General features: G+C 48.9%; 4 protein-coding genes across 4 annotated transcripts; 1 reads left to right on the forward strand and 3 right to left on the reverse strand.

Moving 5' to 3' along the window:
* Positions 1 to 8,438: 8,438 nt before the first annotated feature.
* On the forward strand, positions 8,439 to 11,313 carry UV8b_00005 (uncharacterized protein; the record flags this gene model as incomplete). The annotated part of the gene is made up of 2 exons (XM_043137503.1): positions 8,439 to 10,227; positions 10,343 to 11,313. The coding sequence occupies 2 exons, from the start codon at positions 8,439 to 8,441 to the stop codon at positions 11,311 to 11,313; spliced, it is 2,760 nt and encodes a 919-aa protein (XP_042993437.1).
* Positions 11,314 to 11,804: 491 nt separating this feature from the next.
* On the reverse strand, positions 11,805 to 13,826 carry UV8b_00006 (uncharacterized protein; the record flags this gene model as incomplete). The annotated part of the gene is made up of 1 exon (XM_043137504.1): positions 11,805 to 13,826. One exon carries the CDS (start codon positions 13,824 to 13,826, stop codon positions 11,805 to 11,807), a length of 2,022 nt encoding a protein of 673 aa, XP_042993438.1.
* Positions 13,827 to 14,218: 392 nt separating this feature from the next.
* On the reverse strand, positions 14,219 to 14,953 carry UV8b_00007 (uncharacterized protein; the record flags this gene model as incomplete). Its single annotated transcript, XM_043137505.1, has 2 exons — positions 14,219 to 14,575; positions 14,684 to 14,953. The coding sequence occupies 2 exons, from the start codon at positions 14,951 to 14,953 to the stop codon at positions 14,219 to 14,221; spliced, it is 627 nt and encodes a 208-aa protein (XP_042993439.1).
* A 2,530-nt stretch (positions 14,954 to 17,483) lies between these two features.
* UV8b_00008 (uncharacterized protein) lies at positions 17,484 to 18,105 on the reverse strand (the record flags this gene model as incomplete). Its single annotated transcript, XM_043137506.1, has 2 exons — positions 17,484 to 17,880; positions 17,951 to 18,105. The coding sequence occupies 2 exons, from the start codon at positions 18,103 to 18,105 to the stop codon at positions 17,484 to 17,486; spliced, it is 552 nt and encodes a 183-aa protein (XP_042993440.1).
* Between the last annotated feature and the right edge of the window lie 1,376 nt (positions 18,106 to 19,481).

A 19,481-nucleotide genomic window follows, 5' to 3' on the forward strand; every position in this document is an offset into this window, starting at 1 on the left:
GTTGCTTTTCCTTGATTCTGTTCTTCTAATAATTAGAAAAGGCTGGTGTAATAGATTCCACGGCGTCGATAAAATCCTGGGTTGGTCGGAGTCCTTGTGTATCTGGTAGGTTGATATTAATAGCTTCTGTAAGGACTTTCTTGTAGGAAGTAATCCAGCTGGATATTTTAGTCCTATTAGGACTTTGCAGCACAGCTGTATAGCGTTGGCGGATATCTTTTTTATGATCCTAAGTGGTAGGCTGCAAGCGTTGTTTTAATAAGTATAGCTGTGCGGCAATATCATTCTCCTGGCTTATGGTATTGTAGTAGTTTCCTATTGTTGCGATAATCTAGTGTTGGATATTGATGAGAGCCTTTTTCTTATCCTTATAATCCTGTAGGGCAGTCCTATAGACATTCGTCATATACTGCAACCTAGTAAAATCAGAATCGTCGAGGTTAAGGATAGAGGAAGTATGAGGCTTGATAGTAGAAGTAGTAGGCTCAATGGGCTGTTGTAAGGTAGGCCTATCTTGCACAGAAGGGTTGATATAGGCCTAGATATTTTTGTTGATAGCGAACTTCTCAATAATCGAGATCTATTTAAACCAGTCTTTACTGCCTAGCAGTTGGAAGTTTGCTGGGTTTCCTAGGTCGGTATTGGTAGCTATAGTGGAATAGGTAGGAAAGGCAGGATAGGTAAGATAGGTAAGGTAGGATAGGTAGGATAGGTAGGATAGGTAAGATAGATAGGAAAGAATAACAATAGGAAAGAATAACAACCTAGCCTTAGTCAAAGAAAATCTAACGGATAAAGGTCTAAGTAAATCTAAAGGGCAAAATAGTCCCGGTAAATAGTCCTAGGCAAAAGGGATTAATCTAGGTGGTTAATCTAGTCACAATATACCACACTTATGGTCTTCCGGCCTTAGTAGTTAAAAGTCGCTTGCCGGCTTCTTAAGTCAGAAGAAATGTTTTGCGCAGGCAAATGTGTCGGCACTGCTGCGTTCTTTTGGGCTGTGCCTTGCACTAGCAATTTGTATGGCAGTACGGGTGCCCTAGCAGAACTTTTGCCTGAGGCTGATTTCTTCGTTGGAAAGAATATTTAATCGTAGAAAATCGTCTGGCAAGATAGCGATGATATAATAGAAGGTGCGTAGGTAAGCAGTCAGTATGCCTATTGCGCGGCGAAGGTCGGAATAAAGTGACAGAATTTGTGCGATTGTGCAGATTTGCACGCTATTTATTATGCGTTTATACGGTCCTAGTAATAGTATTAGCATAGAGGTATAAGAAATATAGCAGTAAGAAAAGATTGATATTGTATAGAATGCGTAATTGCACTCTTGCAACCAAGGCATAGCTGCGTGCAGCTGGCTAATGTTAATGTGCAGCTGTTTGCGTGTACGATAAAAAGGGGAAGTAGTTGGCAATCCGTCGGACCAGCTGATAATTTGTCGGCGTGCAGCTGGCAATAAATGCACGCGAATAATAGTCGGAGAGAAATCGATAGGATAAAATAGATAGAATAAAGCGATTTACTGGGTGCAAACCGGGCTTATAATTGTCAAACGTTTTCGCCTGCTAAGATAATGCAGTATGCGAAGGATAAAGGCAGTGGAATGGTAAAATCGCAGTCAGGTAAAAGTAATGGCATAGATAAGATACGAGACTAAGGTGTAGGGACAATCTGATGTGCATTAATTCTGCATACTTGCTTGCATGCATCCATCTATATATTCCTTCCTACTATTTGGGTAGGAATATCTAGGGATTTAAATACATAATATTCCAATATAGAATATCCCTAGTGAAATCAATCTGACGTAAATATCGTGACCATACTGTGATATCATAGATATGTGGCGAAATGTGCATTTGTAATGCATCGAGATTTGCGACGATAAAGTGGTGTGATCAATTTGTGATGCATCATACATTTGCGCGTAAGGGAATGTGTGTAAGTACTGGGTACTCAACTTTACTAGCAGCCGTCATATAAATATAAGTACTGAATACTTAATACCTTTTTCAATCTGATGATGCGGCGATGCGTAGGAATTATCGGCGATAGATATCCAAAAATAATAAAATAAAATAACAATAAATAATTTCATTCTGACACGTGCTTCGGCGCGGTCGGGCCGGACTGCCCGCGTGCCCTACCGGGCTTAGGGGCATAGGGGCAAAAGTGGCTACATCGTGCGTAACGGGTGTGCGCGGCATATTCGTCGCAATGTGCCCAATTGGTGCCCAATTGGGCACCTTGCGACAGCGATTCCGACATCGATAATATATCTTCAGCGGTAGTAAGATATATCCAGAATTACTAATACCATAGGGCATATAAGAGCCGATAATTGCGCTAGGGCCTACTATAGCTATTACCTATCCTAGACCGATTTTAGTCGCAGATTTCCATCGATTTTATAATAGATCTTCCTATACGTAATGCATCTAACCCGCGATTCCTTATAGTTATTACTAATTGCCTATCGAAGTATATCCAGCTTGAGGCAATATACTCTATAAAAGCGGAAGACTATACAAAATAATTCTAATAGTACTAGTGGCGTTTCTATAGGTTCCCTAAAGAAATTATTAGCGATTAAGGGTTTAATTAGGTAGGATAATTTTAGACTATACTTTGCAATTTAATTAGGACCGAATAACTCCTTTCGATTGCATATTACCCCCAGACTAATAGCGGTATAAAACGGATGAATTAAAAGGTCTAGGCTATCTTACATATTATAGTCTCCTTTAACTAATATAACTAGCTAAAATACCTTACGGTATATTAATTAGCATTAAATAACCGGATATTATTAGTAACCGGTTTTAGTCCTAATCGGCTCCTTAATGGATTTAATATTCTAATAGTTATATCGCCTCTAGATATAATACTAAATTTAATAACCCCGAAAGGGCGGGCTGCCCTATTTTTAGCTACCCTCTATAAGGGATAAAAAGTAGCTTAGGCCGCTATCGCCTTTATATAGTAGCGGCAGTAGGACGCAATTAACCGTTTATACTATCTGGCAGAATATTTTTAAGTTAGGGATCGGGTATAGCTTACTTTATATAATATTAAAATAAACCGGCCTTATAAGAAGCTCGACTAGGTCTTAGTAAAATATATAGTTATAGCTATACTATCTCTACTTAATATCTAACTCGATATCCTATAGGGTATTTACCTAGTTTTCTATATTAATCTAGTCGAATAAGCGGCTTTTAACTTACTATTAAGCCAGGAGATAACTAATATATAACCTAGTCCCCTACTTATATTACCCTAAGATTTTAATCGGCTATATAAAGAATATAAAGTAGAAAAGATTTTAGCTGCAAAAAATGCTTAAGGTTAGGGGTAGAACTATAATATACTTATAAAATGGAAAGGATATAACTTACCTATATAGGAACCCTTAGAGAATTTTTTAGAGATAGCGGTATAAGAGGTATTTGAGGCTAAATAGGGGGATATTTGGATATATAACGGACCTATATAGCCTTAGGATCGGATTTCAGACCTATAACCTTAATATTGTCTAATAATATAAAAAAAAAAAAAAAACTAATCTTTTTCTTTTTTAGTAAAGCAATCCAGTAAGTTTTAGCGTTTGTTTTTTATTTTTAGTAACTCTAGTCCTATTCTTATATTTATTAATTCCTGCTCCCCTTATTACCTTTACCTTTATTAGTATTCCTTTGCCCTCCTATAGGATTTGGCGGAGGGGTATATAAGAGAAGGGGGGGGACTATTATATAATAGGGCAGAAAAGGCAGTAGCGGTATTAGCGGTATAATAGGCGGATACTAATTGGGAATAGTATGGCTCGCATACCTATAATAGGGTATAATAGGTCTAAAGGGATATACTTATAATGCTAGGCTAGTAGTAATAGAACCGGCCTTAATTAGTAGCGCAGTCGTCGGTATAAGAGCTTAAGGCGAGGCTATACCGGTATATAGGGAGGATACTAACTAAAGGGAAGTAAGTAGAGTATAAAGCGTAGGTATAGCGGGGGTGACCTAATGCGTGAAACTAGTTATCGCTTCTGCTATAATTTATATATTTTATTATTATTCTGCGAGTAATTATATAATAGGCACTATAGAGTTGCCGCTAGCCTATCGGGACCTAGTAGTTAAGGCAGAGGGAATAATAGTCGTTATAGGCGCAATAGGAATCAACCTGCCTATATTAGTAGCTAAGGCGTATATGGAAAGGGCTATTATAGTATATTCTTATGCTGCAGCCTATAGTTTATCCTATTGACGATATAGTATATTAAACTTAGGGCGAAGATAGGCCTTTTGGCCTAAGATATCTTCTATTTTTAAATAGGCGGCCTTCTTAATACTTTATTTCTTTTGCGCTATACAGATAATACGCTTTATTACCTACTGCAGTTAGGGATTTATCGATATTATATGCTCGCACTAGATATATATTTTGTATTTCTAATGGTATTAAATATAAGCCTGGGAGCGATTAGACTATATATAGACGATATATTCTCTAGTATCTATAGTATACTGCGTATAGGCAATATAGGCATACTCTACCTCTTTAATATTATTAGTATTTAATCCCTTAGAATCCCTTTAGATGAGGAACTCTCTTATAGTATACTTCTTTTATAACCGCCGATATAACGATCTAATAGTAGGTAAAAGCAGTATTTTCTTAGCGCGCGAAGGGGTCTAGGGCGTAATAGTAGACGAGGAGGGAGCTAATATTACTCTAGATAGGGTTTTAGGGGTAATAGCTATTAAAGAAAAAGCTTTTATTAGTATTACCTCTATCGATAATAGGACTCCTATATAAGAAGGGGTAGAAGAATGAAAGGGTAACAATAGGGCTCCTATATTAGGCGATAAGGGCTTTACTAGACTTTTATTATCGTTAGAAATAATAATAAGCTTAGAACTAGAGGGGGAAATATACGATTATTCTAAGGAAGGTATAGACTATAGCGGCTGCGATAGTATTTCTAGCTAGGAACCTTCTCTGCATTTAGTACTTCTAGAGCCTTTAGTAGATATTTAGGATAGACCTAATAGGGTTATAGGAGGGTCCTAGGCAATAGGCGTATTCCTATCTATTAGTCTTTTAGACGATATAGCGATAAATCTGATGTAATAGCAAACGGGGGGGGGACTTAAATACCTATTAGTACCGGACGATTCACTATACGGACCTCGGACGATTTACTATATAGACCTAATATAAACGATTTAGGAACTTTCGATAGCGTAACTCTATTAGTAGGGACGATTCTTACGATAGTAGTAATACTGTAGACTTACTATTAAGAATAATAGCCTTAGTAATAATAGGCATAGGGATAGAAAGAGGGAGAAAGAAGTATAAAAGAGAAGTAGATAAAGAAAGAAGCCTTAGTATAGATAGATTTCCAACCGACGGCTAGCAATAAAATTTTTCTACTTCGCGATAGCTGCGATATAGTTCTTTCTAGCTAATGGCACTACGACCGGCTTCAATAAGATTCTATTACGTCTGCCTAAAGTATACCGACTCTAGCCCCCGCTATATTCATATCGGTTATATATTGGTATATCTATACGCCCGATTGTTATCCTATATATCTAATTAAGGTTATTTTTAAGGGCTATAAGAAGTTTTAATTGGGGGGCGATATACGTAGGGGATGATATTAGATGGTTTATTTTTCTGCCTCCGAGGAGGAGGAGGGGGGTATATTACGGGCTCGGGCTATGCCTGTGCTATAATATGGCTAGGACTTGGGCTGCGCCTGCGTCTAGCCTAAGAAGGGCAATAGATGGAGTTACGGGATTATACTAAGACTCCGATATATATTATGATCGGGATATAAATAGATTAGATAGAAGGTTCCTATTTGGATCCTTTTCCTTCCTCTTTAGTTTATTTAATATATATTACTGATGCCTATTCGCAGCCGCCCTAGGGCTAGTCCGTTACACTTAAGGCTATTTAGGCATATTCTCTTATTAGAGATAGTAGGTAAGGGTCTTAACTGCTGATGATTCTATGCTTCTAACATATACCCTATATTCCCATAGGGTTATTCGGAATTCCCATAGGAGCCATTTATTAATATAACTAAATAGCTCCTCAATCCATTCCTTACAATTATCATAGAACTATTCCTATAGATTATCATCTATCTCATCGCCTATTATATAGTTGTTAATAAGGTAGGCGATATAATTGTATAACTATTTGTCTGTGGCATTAGTAGGGTTAATCTGCCCTTTTGAATTGGCCTAGTCTTTTGTAATGGTATTGGCGTAAGGCCTAAGCTTTTTAAATAGTAATCCCTCTATTATGATCTTAATAGAAATAGGCGTATGTATTAGAGAGATAGGGAGCGTTTAGTATAGGTATTAGAAGGAAGTAATTAATAAAAGAAAGAAGGAAGGAAGTAAAGAAGGAAGTAATAGTCGGGTAGGGTATTATAGGCGTTCCGTTTGCTTATTTGACTATATATCGGTAAATAGGTCCTTTACCGTAAGGCTCTGAGTCGCTTGCGTAAAAACCTACGTTTTAGCCTACTAATTATATCACGATAGATTTAGCGCTACGTCTAGCATAACTAAAGATATCGTAATATTCAGCTATCGTCATTAGCTGGTATACTTAGTGTGATATTTAGCGATTATTCCTCGTGATAGACAAATAGGGAAGGTTAGACACAATCAATTTATCCCTTAATTCGTAATATCTATAGTTATTCCTCTGAATAGGCTAGATCACGTTCCTTATTAGTATGACCTGTTTAAATCGTCTCTTCTTGCTGGTCCTAGCTAATCTGTGAAGTTGTCAAGGATTCGGGCTACGCCCGTCTCTATACTAAAAGGCAGCTCCCTGTGCGCAGATCGCTAAGAGGGGATATAGGTGTCAATTGTACCAGTTTATAATAACTTGGTATAATATGTACTCTTTTGTCTGGCCTAATGGTCAGACGGAAGGTTGGGCCAATACCCAGACGATATGCGCAGACGAGACTATATATCAACCGACCTATGCCCCCCCTTAGTCATTCGACCCCCCCATAATAACTTAACAGACCTGACCAATGCTCTTTCCTAATATAGAGATACGCTAATAAATAGTAGTAGATCCTTTAATCTATAGTAGCTACTAGACTATAAGTATCTTTATATATATTTTTCTATAATAAACGACTTCTCTTATATTTTTACTAGGTATCCCTACCTAAGAACCTAATATTAAAAGTAGATAAAGTACCTTTATATAGACTTTTCTATAGAAAGTAACTTCTTTTCTTTTATTAGGTAGGTACTTAGGTCTTTAGGTACTATATATAGAAAAAGTACCTTTATATATATTTTTCTATATAAAGTGACTTCTTATATTTCTATTAAGTACCTAGTATTTAGGTACTTATTAGGGATAGAAAGAGAGGTATCTTTATATATATATTTCTATAGAAAGTGACTTCTATAACTTTATTTACTAGGTACCCCTACTATAGAACCTAAGAAATAGTAGAGAAAATACTTTCCTATATTATTTTTCATATAAAGTGACTTCTTTAATATTTCTACTAGGTACCCTTACATAAGAACCTAATAAAACAGTAGAGAAAGTACTTCTCTTTATATTTTCTAAAGAAAGTGACTTCTTTAATTTCTTTTACTAGGTACCCCTACCTAAGAACCTAATAAAATATCAGAGAAAGTACCTCTCTATATAGTTTTCTATATAAAGTGACCTGACCTACTATTTCCTAATAAACCAATTATGTTAAGAGTATAGCCCACAGCAATGGTCAGGTCAGTTAAGTTATTATGGGGGGGTCGGATGATAAGGGGGGGATATAGGTCGGTTGACCTGTACCCTCGCAGCAACCGACGTCTGGGTACGGAGTATGCATAGCCGGCACTTGAATCGGCAATCCCACTGGTCAGCGGGTTGCGAGAACGACTCCACCATCAATCAACCCCCTTCTTTCCTTGTCTGCTTAACCTAGAAAATTTGAGCCCATTGCAGTGCAGACGCGGGCAACGCTGGGTTCATGGGGTGCGACGATGTGTGTCTTGCAGTCACATGACCGATACTGACTCCTCGATTCTTTAATATCAAACTTTGCCTTTGGTTACCGTAAAGTACCAATCTTGCCCCAGCCACGGGGTTCACGGGCGCCGCAAGGGGCAACAGAAGCCCTCCGGACGACACAAACGACACGCAAACGAGACTTAACACAAGTAAGACGCAAAGGAGAAGGGAGACGCAAGCGAGACACCCTAACCCGTTTTTGAGCCTGCTGCACGCCAAGGTTTAGTTGCTGCCAGTTTTTCCGTAGCCGTTAAACTGGGCGGAACCTTCCAACACCCGCTCCTCGTCAAGCATTGTTGGAACTCTCTGCAGTACCCCCAGCCGCCTTGACCTGATCGGCCCTGGTGGCGGATGGGATGCAAATGGATTTCAAATTCGCGGCATCAACTGAAAAGGCTCTGCCCCCTATCCCGATCCGTCACGGCTCTCGCCCATCTCCGGATTCCGAACATCACAACTGCCACCAGCCTCAAAACCCTCGTCGTCGTTCGCCGCAGCCATCAACATGCACTAGTATCCCTCCCGCGTCTCCCGATATCATATCCACCCTAATCACAAGCCTCGGTGCCATCCCTCAGCCCACCGACAGTTATTTTGAGCCACATTCTGCGACCTTCAACTTTGGGCTGCCAAGTCCCTCGACCCCCTACACAGGCAGCTTCGGAGTTGACTTTGGCGCGTACGCTCGTCCCGATTCACAAGAATCGTCCCAGCTCCCGACATCCCTCAACGACCTCGCAGCGAGCCCTCCCATTGTTCGCACCTCGAAGCCAACAAGCGGCTATTCACCCTTGGTTGGTGCCAAGAGTCTCCAGGCTCGAAGTCCCAGCTGTGACAGCGGAGCTGGCTTCCACTCTTTTATTCACAGCAATAACATCAATTCGCAACCTTCTTCTCCTGGTTCCGTCACGTCCAAGAATGACGACACCCGAAGTATTGGAAACTTGTCCGTAGAACGCGGCTCCGGGGCGACGCCAGGGCTGAAGCATCGCCCATCACATGATAGCTGGGGGAAGAACAGCCGAAACACCAACGGACTCGTGTACTTGAGCCCCAAGGAGCTGCTTCAAGAAAGAGAGCTTGATCGGAAAAGACTACCGAGATCGGCTGGCAGCTCATTTGATTCCATTGGTGGTGGAGGACGAGGAGTGGTCGGGCCAAGCAACATGAGCAATGGAATCAGATCCGACCCTTTACCTGCCGAGACAGCCATCAGCGAAGAAGTTGCATCGCACATTGACGATCCAAGGCCAAATAACCAGACAATGCCAGGTTGTCCGCAATCTATCCCCGTGCGTGGTTCTAGTCTGCGGAAGCCGCGACGGCAGCCGCGAAAGCGCTCTGGGGCTCGTCGTCAAAGGCGTGAGAGTGTCATTCCAGCCGGAGATGTCATCTTAGAGACGGAGGAGAAGAGTCTAGAAAGCGAATCGTCGCCGTCGTTGCCGACAATGAGGTGGAAGCATTCTCGCTCAGGATCGGATGCACCAGCCCAGGGTTTGTCATTCTTGCTTGGGCCAGATGAGCGCCCTACCTCTCCCGTGCCGGCATCACCCAAGCCGACTCGGGGCGCACACGACATTGCCATCATCTCAATCGACTTGGATGACGACGGGGCGCCGTTTCCTGCAGTATCGCAATGCCGACAAGAGGAGCGAAGCGTTGAACGCAACAGACACCGACTCTCTGGCCGGTTGAGTCCCGGACCCAAAGAAGCGTTTCGTCTTGGTCGCAGCAACTCTCGTCTTAAACGGCTGTCGGGCCAACTCGGTCCACGCTGCGACTCGAGAGCTAGCCCTGGCCCCTCCTTACCCGAATCTTCGCAAAGCCAAAATTTCTTTTCAACGAGCCACGAGCGACCTCCTTCCGCCGACCCAATCGATGACGCTGTGGAATCGTACTTGAGCTCGCCACGCCTCTCCCACAAGGTTCGACATCCTCAAACTGGACGAGTGATTTCGTTTTCCGAAGTGGGCGATGCTAAAGGATCTGCCGTTTTTTGCTGCGTGGGTATGGGGTTGACGAGATATATTACAGCCTTTTATGACGAGTTGGCCTTGACTTTAAAACTACGTTTAATCACCCCAGATCGACCTGGCGTTGGGGGCAGCGACCCATACACGGATGGGTCGACTACCCCATTGAGCTGGCCGGGTGAGTCTCCGCCCCCCCTTATATCTATATAAATATCTGTTGTCTTCGGCGTTGCAGGGTCCTGCAGCGTGCCGGATAAATTCGAGACACAGTCTTGAATACTAACTTGCGCTAGATGACGTTTATGCCATTTGCCAAGCGCTGAAAATCACCAAGTTCTCCATCCTCGCACACTCAGCAGGCGCGATATACGCTCTCGCAACTGCGCTGCGCATGCCGCAGCACATAAGGGGCCGCATCCATCTCCTGGCTCCCTGGATACCTCCATCTCAGATGAATGTCTTTGGCGGCTCGCAGACGCTGCCACCCACAAATGCCATCCCGACATCGCAAAAGATCTTGCGGGCCTTGCCAACGCCGTTACTGAAAGCCGCCAATAGCAGCTTCATGACGGCGACAAGCAGTTCCATCACGAGTTCTTTGCCAAAGAACCCACGACGCACGAAGCGCAAGTCCAACACGCACGGCAGCAAGGACGACACCCACGCAACAAACCGCAATGTCACCCCGTCGCAGGAGCAGGAAAATATCGGCAGCAACAAACCTGAGAGGCAGCATTCCAGCGACAGCGAAGAGGGATTGGCGTCTCCGAAAACGAGCCACATGGACCAGGTTCCGCTGCAGGGAGCTAACGGCCCGAGTGGAAGCACGAGTGTAGCTGATGCCGTGGGTGACCCCATGGTTGACCGAGAACGGCGGCTGACTTATGATACGCGGTTGACACACGCCATTTGGGAGCTGGCAACCACAGGGGCTAACCCGGCCGTGGATCTTCTGGTGTGTCTGGAGCGGCGACACCCGATTGGCTTCCGTTACGTCGACATTACGCGGCCGGTGGTGATACACCACGGCAGCAGAGACACTAGAGTACCCGTTGAGAATGTCAAGTGGCTCGGCAAGACCATGCGTCGCTGTGAGGTGCGCGTTTTGGAGGGCGAGGGACACGGCCTGATGGCGAGCGCGACAGTGATGGGATCCGTGCTCATGGAGATGAGCAAAGAATGGGATGACTGGATGCGAGTAACTGGTGCTGATGGACGAAAGGACCGCGAGAGGGGGCGTCGAGGGACGCTGGGCCGTGGATGAGATGGCCGCCCTCTTGCCCCTCCCTGATATTCCCCCCTCCCCCATCCTTCTTTTTCCATGCCGCTTTTTTTTTCTTTATCTATTTTAAGATTAATGTGTACCATAATATCATGCCGCTTTGAGGCAGGCAAACTACGGCATGCACGGATAGTAGTAGCGTGACGGGGGGAAGTAATGGGGTAATTTGCTTGAGCAAGGGACCAGTAGAAATTGAGATGGCAATACGATTAAACGAGTTGATGAGTGATTCAGCGAGTGAAATGACGCAGCATCCGACTATACAACTCCCGATGCTAATGCAGCTCACGGCCCGTGCATAAAACAAGGGACCGAATTTCAAGTCCCCAGTTTCATGTCATGATTCTAACAGGAGTCACCAATCACCCACCCCTCCCACCCGACCGAAAAAAAAAAAAAAAAACAAAAAAAAAACACGCACAGACACACAAAACATTGAAGTTGCCAGTGGCCATGCACATCACCAGGAAACATCAGGTGAGCAGCCTCGTCCAGTCAAACTTTGTCCAGCTGACTTTCCAGGCGCCGACCCTCGCGTCGTGCCTATCCCAGCGCCCCTGCTTCCTGATGACGTGCGGCTCGGCGCCGACGATGCCGCCCAGGACCTCCCTGGCAAACATATCGCCCGACGGCCAGCGCTGGGCGTTCTCGACAATGTGACCCAGGCCGCCGTCGAGGCTGAACCAGGCGTGGAAGTAGGGCATCTCGGCGGGGATGCTCTTGCGGAAGGCGGCGCGGCCCATGTGGCGGGCGCTGGCGGCCGTGTCAATGACCTTTCGGTGCTGGGCCCACTCGTCGTCGGCGGACAGGAAGGCCTCGGAGAAGTAGGCCGGGGCGAGGGCGCCGTCGGCGTAGGGGATGGGGACGGCCACCATGGCGGCGTGCAGGCGGCGGGCCGGAAAGGCGGCGTTTTCGTAGAAGACGACGGCGCGGCCCTGGTCGTGGTACATCCTGGTGAGGGACTTCATGAAGTTGCGGAGCTCCTCCCACTCGTCGTCGTCGCACTCGACGAGGTTGGTGCGGTGGGCGATGGGGACGATGACGGCGCCGCCGGGGGCGATCTCGGGCTCGGGCGCCAGGGTGAGGAAGACGCGCGTGCCGAGGGAGACGACGGGCGCGGCGGGCGGGCGGCCCTCGTCCTCGCGGTGGCACAGCGAGCACGCGTCGAGCGCGCGGCCCAGCCTGCGAAACTCGGCGACGGCGGCGTTCTTGAGGTCCTCGCCCGACCGGTGCACCCGGCTGGCCAGCTTGTCCGCGTTCTCGTCCAGGTACTCGAGGTCGTTGGCGTAGCCGCCGTCCCGGGCGATGCGCTGAGCTAGGCGCAGCCCCTCCCCGCCGGCCTGGTTCTTGGTACGGCGCTCCTCGCGCACCATGTCGTCGAGCGTCATGTCGGGGTTATCCTCGACGAGGCCGCGCTCTCGGCCGCGCCTGCTGGCCACGGGGCGCACCTCGCCCCTCGGGCCGGCGAGCTGGCGGGTGTGCATGGCGCCGAGCACCACGGCGGCGGCGGCGCCCTCCTGGCTGGCGGGGGCGAGCCCGCACGACGCGCGGTTGTATTCCTCCTCAAGCTGGGCAGCGTTGGGCGCGTTGCGCATCTTGGCCCTCATCATCTGAGCGCGGAGGCGGTTCAGCGAGGTCTGGTCCGCGGGCGCTTGGGGGACGACGGCGGCGGCTCCTCCTCTCGGCGGCGGATCCGCCGCCGCGGCTTCAGCTTCGTCTGATGCTGCAGCTACTTCTTGCGGCTGCTGCGCGCGCGCGCGGTGCAGGTCCCCCGTCGGAACGTCCTTTTCCTTGTACCCCGAACCGTAGATTTTTCGCCGTCCCATCTCCTCCTTCTCCTCGCACGCGGCGTCAAACTCCCGCAGGCTGCCGTAGCGTTCGACGGCGACGTCGTCGACCGGTCTGCCCGACATCTCGGCGGTCGAGTACACGCCGCGGAGCTTCGTCATGCGCCACGAGGACCCGGCGTCGCCAAACACATAGTCTGCCTTATGTTCCGTCGTCATCGTCGGCGACCCGGGGGAATGGTGATGGCGGCCGCCGTCGTCGTCGTCGGTGCTCCCCAGGCGGCGGTTCAGCTCGCGCGAGTGGATGACGCGCTTGGGCTTCTCGGGCGGCGTCGTCCTGGTCCGCGGCTGCGCGCGATGGACATGCTCGACTTGGAGCGCTGAGGGGGCCGTCATCCAGGCGTCCCGGGCGGGAGCTGCCGCCGAGGCTTCTGGCTGGTCGGTTTGGCTGCGACGCCGGTGCACGTCCTGCCAGCTAAGCGGGTCGTCTTCGTCTGGGCGGGAATGGTGGCGGCTGCGCTTGCTTCTGCGGTCGGCGTCGGCGTCGGCTTCATCGTCGTGATGCCTGCGACGGTGACGGTGTCGATCGTGGTGTCGGCGGTGATGCCGGTCTTTGGAGTGCCGTTGCTGGTCGCCATCGCGGCCGGCTTTCTCGCGGCCGGCCTTTTCGGCGGCGAGGGCCTTTTCGAACTCGGCTAGTCCGTCCATGGCTGGGGAGGCGGCGCGACGCAGAGTGCGGCCGAGGATTTGGTGGTTGATGCTTGATGCCTGCCTTGGATGAGCGGCGTCGTGCAAGTCCAGCCCACTGCACCAGTGATGCCATTGGTGGCCCACATGACTTTAAATCGAACCACAGTGCGTAGATGGCCTCCTCACACTTATCATCACTACAAGGTCCGAGCGTGCTTTAGCTCAGGAGGCCGTACAGTATAGAATACACTGTATGTCGACTCACCAACGATGCGCCTCAACCGAGGTCAACGCTTGATTCACCCAACTCTATGTACGGAGAGGGAAATCATGGCTGGTCTTTTCCCCCTCGCCGGCATCTGCTCGAGTATTGGTTTCATCCTTCCCCCGAGTGTCTCTCCGGCATGGGATCACGCTGCAGCGCCGAAGCATTGGAGCAATCGCGGCAGAATCCTAGCTACTTCCGCCAGGCCACCAGTCCCGGATTCCACACCAGCGTAAAACCACGCAACCTCTGTCAGACACTTTCCTGGCTTGACGTCCGTTACATCCGTCATCCAGTTGATGAACGCCCAAGCCGCCGGGCCGATGGCCGTCGACTTCAGCCCTTGGTACGTGGCCTCGCGGTTGCGCATGATCCACCGGAATAGCTGGGTGCACTCGAACCAGGACTGTTCGCGAGCCGATCGCTTGAACTTGGCGTCGGCGAGACGCGCCCCGTACTCTGTTGCCGCCTGTTCAGCCACTGACCAGAGACGATCATGGTCCTGGATGAAACAACCGTTAGCTGCGGCGCCTGGGGAAGAAACGACAGAAGCTGCCGACTCGGGCGGATCCCCTAGGAGAGGGGGGACCACTCTCTGGCTCCCACGTACGTTGCGATTTGCAAAGCCGATTCCGCCCTGGATGCTCGGAAACGAAGCCCATTGGTTGGCTCCTCCCGTCTTGCCGGCGTATGTCGCTGCCGGTAAACCGAGCGCAATAGCCCCTCCACGCTGTATCGCCTCGATAATGCCCGCATCAACATACGAGATCCATGATTCCGACGCGCCCCCCAGGCTGTTCGCCATGAAAAAATGCACAACGCCCTCGATGGCCCGGAATTGATCGCCGGCCTTTAACTGGCCGAAGAATTGCGACTGCATCAGTCGGACGAAGGCGAGGCGCTCTGCGAGGGGGGCTCTCGCGACCTGCTCGAATGTGCAGTTGAGTTTCTGCTGGCAGACAGGCCAGCCGTCGCTTTCCCGTGCACGAGGAACACAACACTGCCCGGGGACTGGTTATCGATTTGCCGCTGTGAAACGTTCCCGCTGAGTACGTAAACAGAGCGGGAAGGTTTTTCAAACATGCCGGGAATAAAGTAAGTCTTATATATGTCTTTATCACATACTTTTCTATAAGTAGTGACCTACCGCATTTTTCTTCCTTCCTGCTACCCTACACACATTATCACGACTTTTGCCGTCGCGATAGCCTTAGGAGCGATTAATCGAGGCATACCTTATTATACATAGGGCGCGCGTGGGGTACTAAAGTAGCAGGTGATTACAGCTGATAATATAGCATTTTTATATGTGCTGTGGTCACCTGTGCGCGATCTTAGACCAGCAAAATGCAGAAGGTCACTACTTACAGAAAAATATACGTAAAGATATAAGACCCACTTTATTCCCGGCATATTTGAAAACCCTTCCCTACTCGTTCCCGCTGCCAGACAGGTAGACGAGCTAGACGAGCCAGGCCCCCGAACGGGGCCCTGAAGCAGCGAGGGGCAGGCACGCAGAAATTGTTGTTGAAGCAAAGCAAACCGGGGCTCCACTCACGTAAAGCGACGTGGCAAGGTCGCAGGCATCAGACTCTTGTGACGTGCTGGGGGGGTGACAGCCGGCCCATGGTTGGCATGTTCCGCCTTGTTCGCAGGGGGCCACGGGAGCGGACGAGGACAAAGCCACGATGCGAGGCAACGATGCCAGCAACGCAAGCACAGGCAAGCGCAGCTTCATGTTGCGAGCTTGTCGATGGGCTCTGCAGCAATGGAAAGAGAAATGCCAGTCGAACCACAGCCCATATGCCCAATGGGAAAAGGGGCCTACTTTATACCCTGGGACTTTTCGCTGCGCAGCCCTCGCCCCACCAACCGACCCGGCTTCCGTCTTTTGATGCTTGTGCGACCTTGGCCGTGCGAGATTGTTCTAGCCTTTGCGGAGGGAAGTCTCGTCAGCAGTTTCACGGCAACGGCCCTAGATGAAAACTTACTGCAAAATGCCTCGCCAGATTGGGCCATGGCTGAAACGCCCCGTGCTAGAGACATGTCGCGGTCCAAAGGCAGCAGGATGTGCGGACGGGCTTTTTCTCTGCAGTCAAATCATGTAATCTTACGCACGACAGCCACAGCAGCGCGTTTCACGGCTCAGCCTTTGTCTGGATAACATGTCCCTTGTGGGGTATCGCGACCGTAATCATCAGTATCTGGAGAAAGCATCATACGCCGCGATCTGCAGAACCGTGCAGAGCGGGACTGCGTCGTCTTCGGGGCTTGTCTGCGACGCGGGGAAAAGGACCGAACACGCCCTACCCTGGGGGCCTGGGGAGACGTTCTTATGGACATGGTGAATTTTCTCATTAGACTAGGTTTTGACTCGACGGAACCCATTTGCGCTACATTACACGTCCTGAGGCGTTGGAGCCAAGGGACCGCATAATGAAGCCGGAGCAAGATGCAACGACGGCATGGCAAGCCGACTGGACAATGGCAGGGCCAGCAGGGCAGGCTCAGCAAGCACCGAAGGTGTCTGGCGAGACCGCCAGGTCGGTGATTGCGGAAAAAGGCACCGAATACTCTTTGCCACTGCGGGTTGTACGAGTCCGAGCAAAAGAAGCCCGATACATTGGGATGACGAGCCCTTGCGAGATTATCAAATCTAGTTCCTCAAAATATGCGGCACTACAAGCGTCACGGTTCTTTCAAGTCTAGGGGCATCCTCAAAACACGCAGCACTGCAAGCTTCAAGATTTCGCAGCACCGTACTACGTAAAGCTTCACGACCATTTCCGGGCCGTCAGAGCACAGGGGTTCTCGACCGGAGCGGGACAACTGCCCGAGGAGATGCCGCGGTTTCCTTGCAGGGAGCGCGAGGCCAAGCAGTCCATGGCAACAGGTTCCAAATCGACATGTGGCCAGAGCGGCTGTCGAGAGCTTGTGGGCAAGACGATTCACCGCGCGGTTAGAGGTAGTAGCTGGGCATCCGGGCTTGAATCACCCCCCAATCATCAACGTCCCTGTGCTACGGGGTCCTCGCCTGTCACAAAATTGATCGGCTGGGCGTTTGCGGCAGGACGAGTCCTATGGCTGGGGGGCAAGTCACCGAGCGACGCTTTCTCATGAACCCAGCGTTGCGCTGAAACCTTGTTTATCTGTCAACTACCTTTTACATCTAGTACAAAGGAAAGAGCCCCAGACAAGGCACGCCACCGTAGAAACGATCTTTGCGTACACCGAAATCGTCAAATCCAGTCTTGGTCTCTTGGCACGGGCATGCCAACGCCGGCAGACAACGGGAACATGGCCCTATTTCCAGACACCGCCCTGAAGGCCGATGGTAATCGTCGCAGTGTATTTGCCGGCTGCGGCAAAGGCACCCGGAGTATCCTTTCTAGATATTTATAGGCTTCAATTTAAGGTGGATAGCGAGGCGGTGGGGGATGACCAATCTGAACGTGGATAGTGCCGGTAAGGAAGGATCCTTGAGGCGCCGGGAAGAAGTGTTTGGCACGAGGGAAAAGTTTCATATCCCGTAGAATCATTTCATTTCCCTCTGTGAACACGCTGATGCTCGCATACTCTTTCGACATATTACTGAAGTCTATGCCAGTGCAAACGTATACCGTGTATGTTTTGCCACTACCGCCATCAATGTCGACTTTCTGCATTCGAAATGCCATCCAAACCCCATGGGCTGATACGGGATCGGGATCGGGCTGGGTAGGGACAGCAATGTAATTGGGCATGTCGTCGATATTAACGCGACTTTCAAGACCGCCTTTTGTTTCGTGGTCAAGTTCTTGGGTGGATCTGGCAAACAGGTGCCTTTTGTTAGTTCCGGAGACGACATGGAAGAAGCAGATTGCATATTCAGACATACGGAATGGGCTGGAGCTCGGTCCTGCCACTTGAGCGTGGAGAGCCAGCCAAGGCATCGACGGCCTCGACGGCATCGACGACGGCTTGTGGTGGGATCGGCTTGGCCACCAGGGCCAGAGCGACGGACCCAAGGGCCAGACAGATGGTGAACCTCATGATGGAAGCTGAAGGTTGGGAGTTCCAGCTGCGCCCAGGTTTGCGTCAACAGGGAGAGGAAGGCGACGGGTGGTAGGACGCAGCTCATGACGAGACGGGGGCAAGACGAGTAATTAATGAAAAAGAAAAAAAAAATGAAATAGGACCACGGCGCAGTCTCCGGCGCTGCCGAGTTGTGACCGATTTCACATGGTAGCAAGGGGGAAAGGGCTCTCTGCAACTTGACCAGGTTTTCGACGCGCCAGAATCGGCGGAACTGTTTGGGCAGTCGGTCGGTTGATTGGAAAAAGTTCGAGGCACCCAGCCGCGCAGTTTGATATAGCACCAGAGAGTGGCAAGGGGCTTGGCTAAAGTGATGCGGTACCTGAGGTATATTCAATCAAGTCGTGCTTGAGCTAAGTTTTGCTTCGGAGGCCTGAAATCCCTGGCAGTCTCGTGTGTTTAAGTCTGCTTTTCAAACGACCTGGCTGCCGGTTCAGCCAGCTCCCTACCCACCGCATGGAATGCGAGGGTTCCTAAGTTGCAACAAGTCAGCAAGTCATGATGGGCAAGTTTGTCCGTACGCGAGTCGCGCATCGACCCCGACGCCGTCAATGACGGGATATGCCGTGCAGGCGATGTTGGGCTCTGTACTCACGAGTCAAGACCATGTTATATACCGGGCAGCGCTAAGAGCTCTCTCGATTTTTTTAGCCGGGGACCTTGTATTGCTGGCCGAGATGAGTTGAAAGCAAGAAGACAACAGACAGGCCAAAGACAGCGGCGACGTTTGGATTGGCTAGAATTGAGGAGTAACATTCTCGTCTGGTGATTCGCAGATGAAATCCGCGCAGCCCCACCACGCAGCTGCATAAGACCCAGAGTATGTGCCTAAAGCTGTGCTGAGGAGCAAGCTTTGTATCGGGACCCACTTTTACAAAACACCTACTGGGTACCTCCTTGGCAACCGGCGCAGCCGCTAAACCTTTATTACTAAAATCCTCATATTCGGAATTCCGGCTTTTCTAATAGAGCTAAGAAAGTGAAATCTTAAGCGATAATACTAGAGACGGCGCGTTTTTTGTCTGCCTTGAACACTGCCAAATTAAGTAGCCTAATGTAGTGTGGGAATAGCCTTATAGGGCCCTATATGCTGCGCCCTACGGTTGCGATAAGTGCGATGTATCTCTTTGTATATCTGGAAATTGCTGGTACTTCAAATCTGGTCTGTTACAGAAGCTGCGCCTTGACACAGTATTGATCAAATGTTTTCTTTTCCTGTTTCCTTTTTTTTATGCTTTCTGTGTTTTTACTTTTTTGGCAAACTTTACAATCTATAAATGTTGTGCTCTTGTTCGAGACCTGCGGCCTGTGCCTTTGTAGCCTCGGCAACCTTG

The sequence above is a fragment of the Ustilaginoidea virens genome, chromosome 1 (assembly GCF_000687475.1).
Source record: "Ustilaginoidea virens chromosome 1, complete sequence".
Classification (NCBI taxonomy): domain Eukaryota; kingdom Fungi; phylum Ascomycota; class Sordariomycetes; order Hypocreales; family Clavicipitaceae; genus Ustilaginoidea; species Ustilaginoidea virens.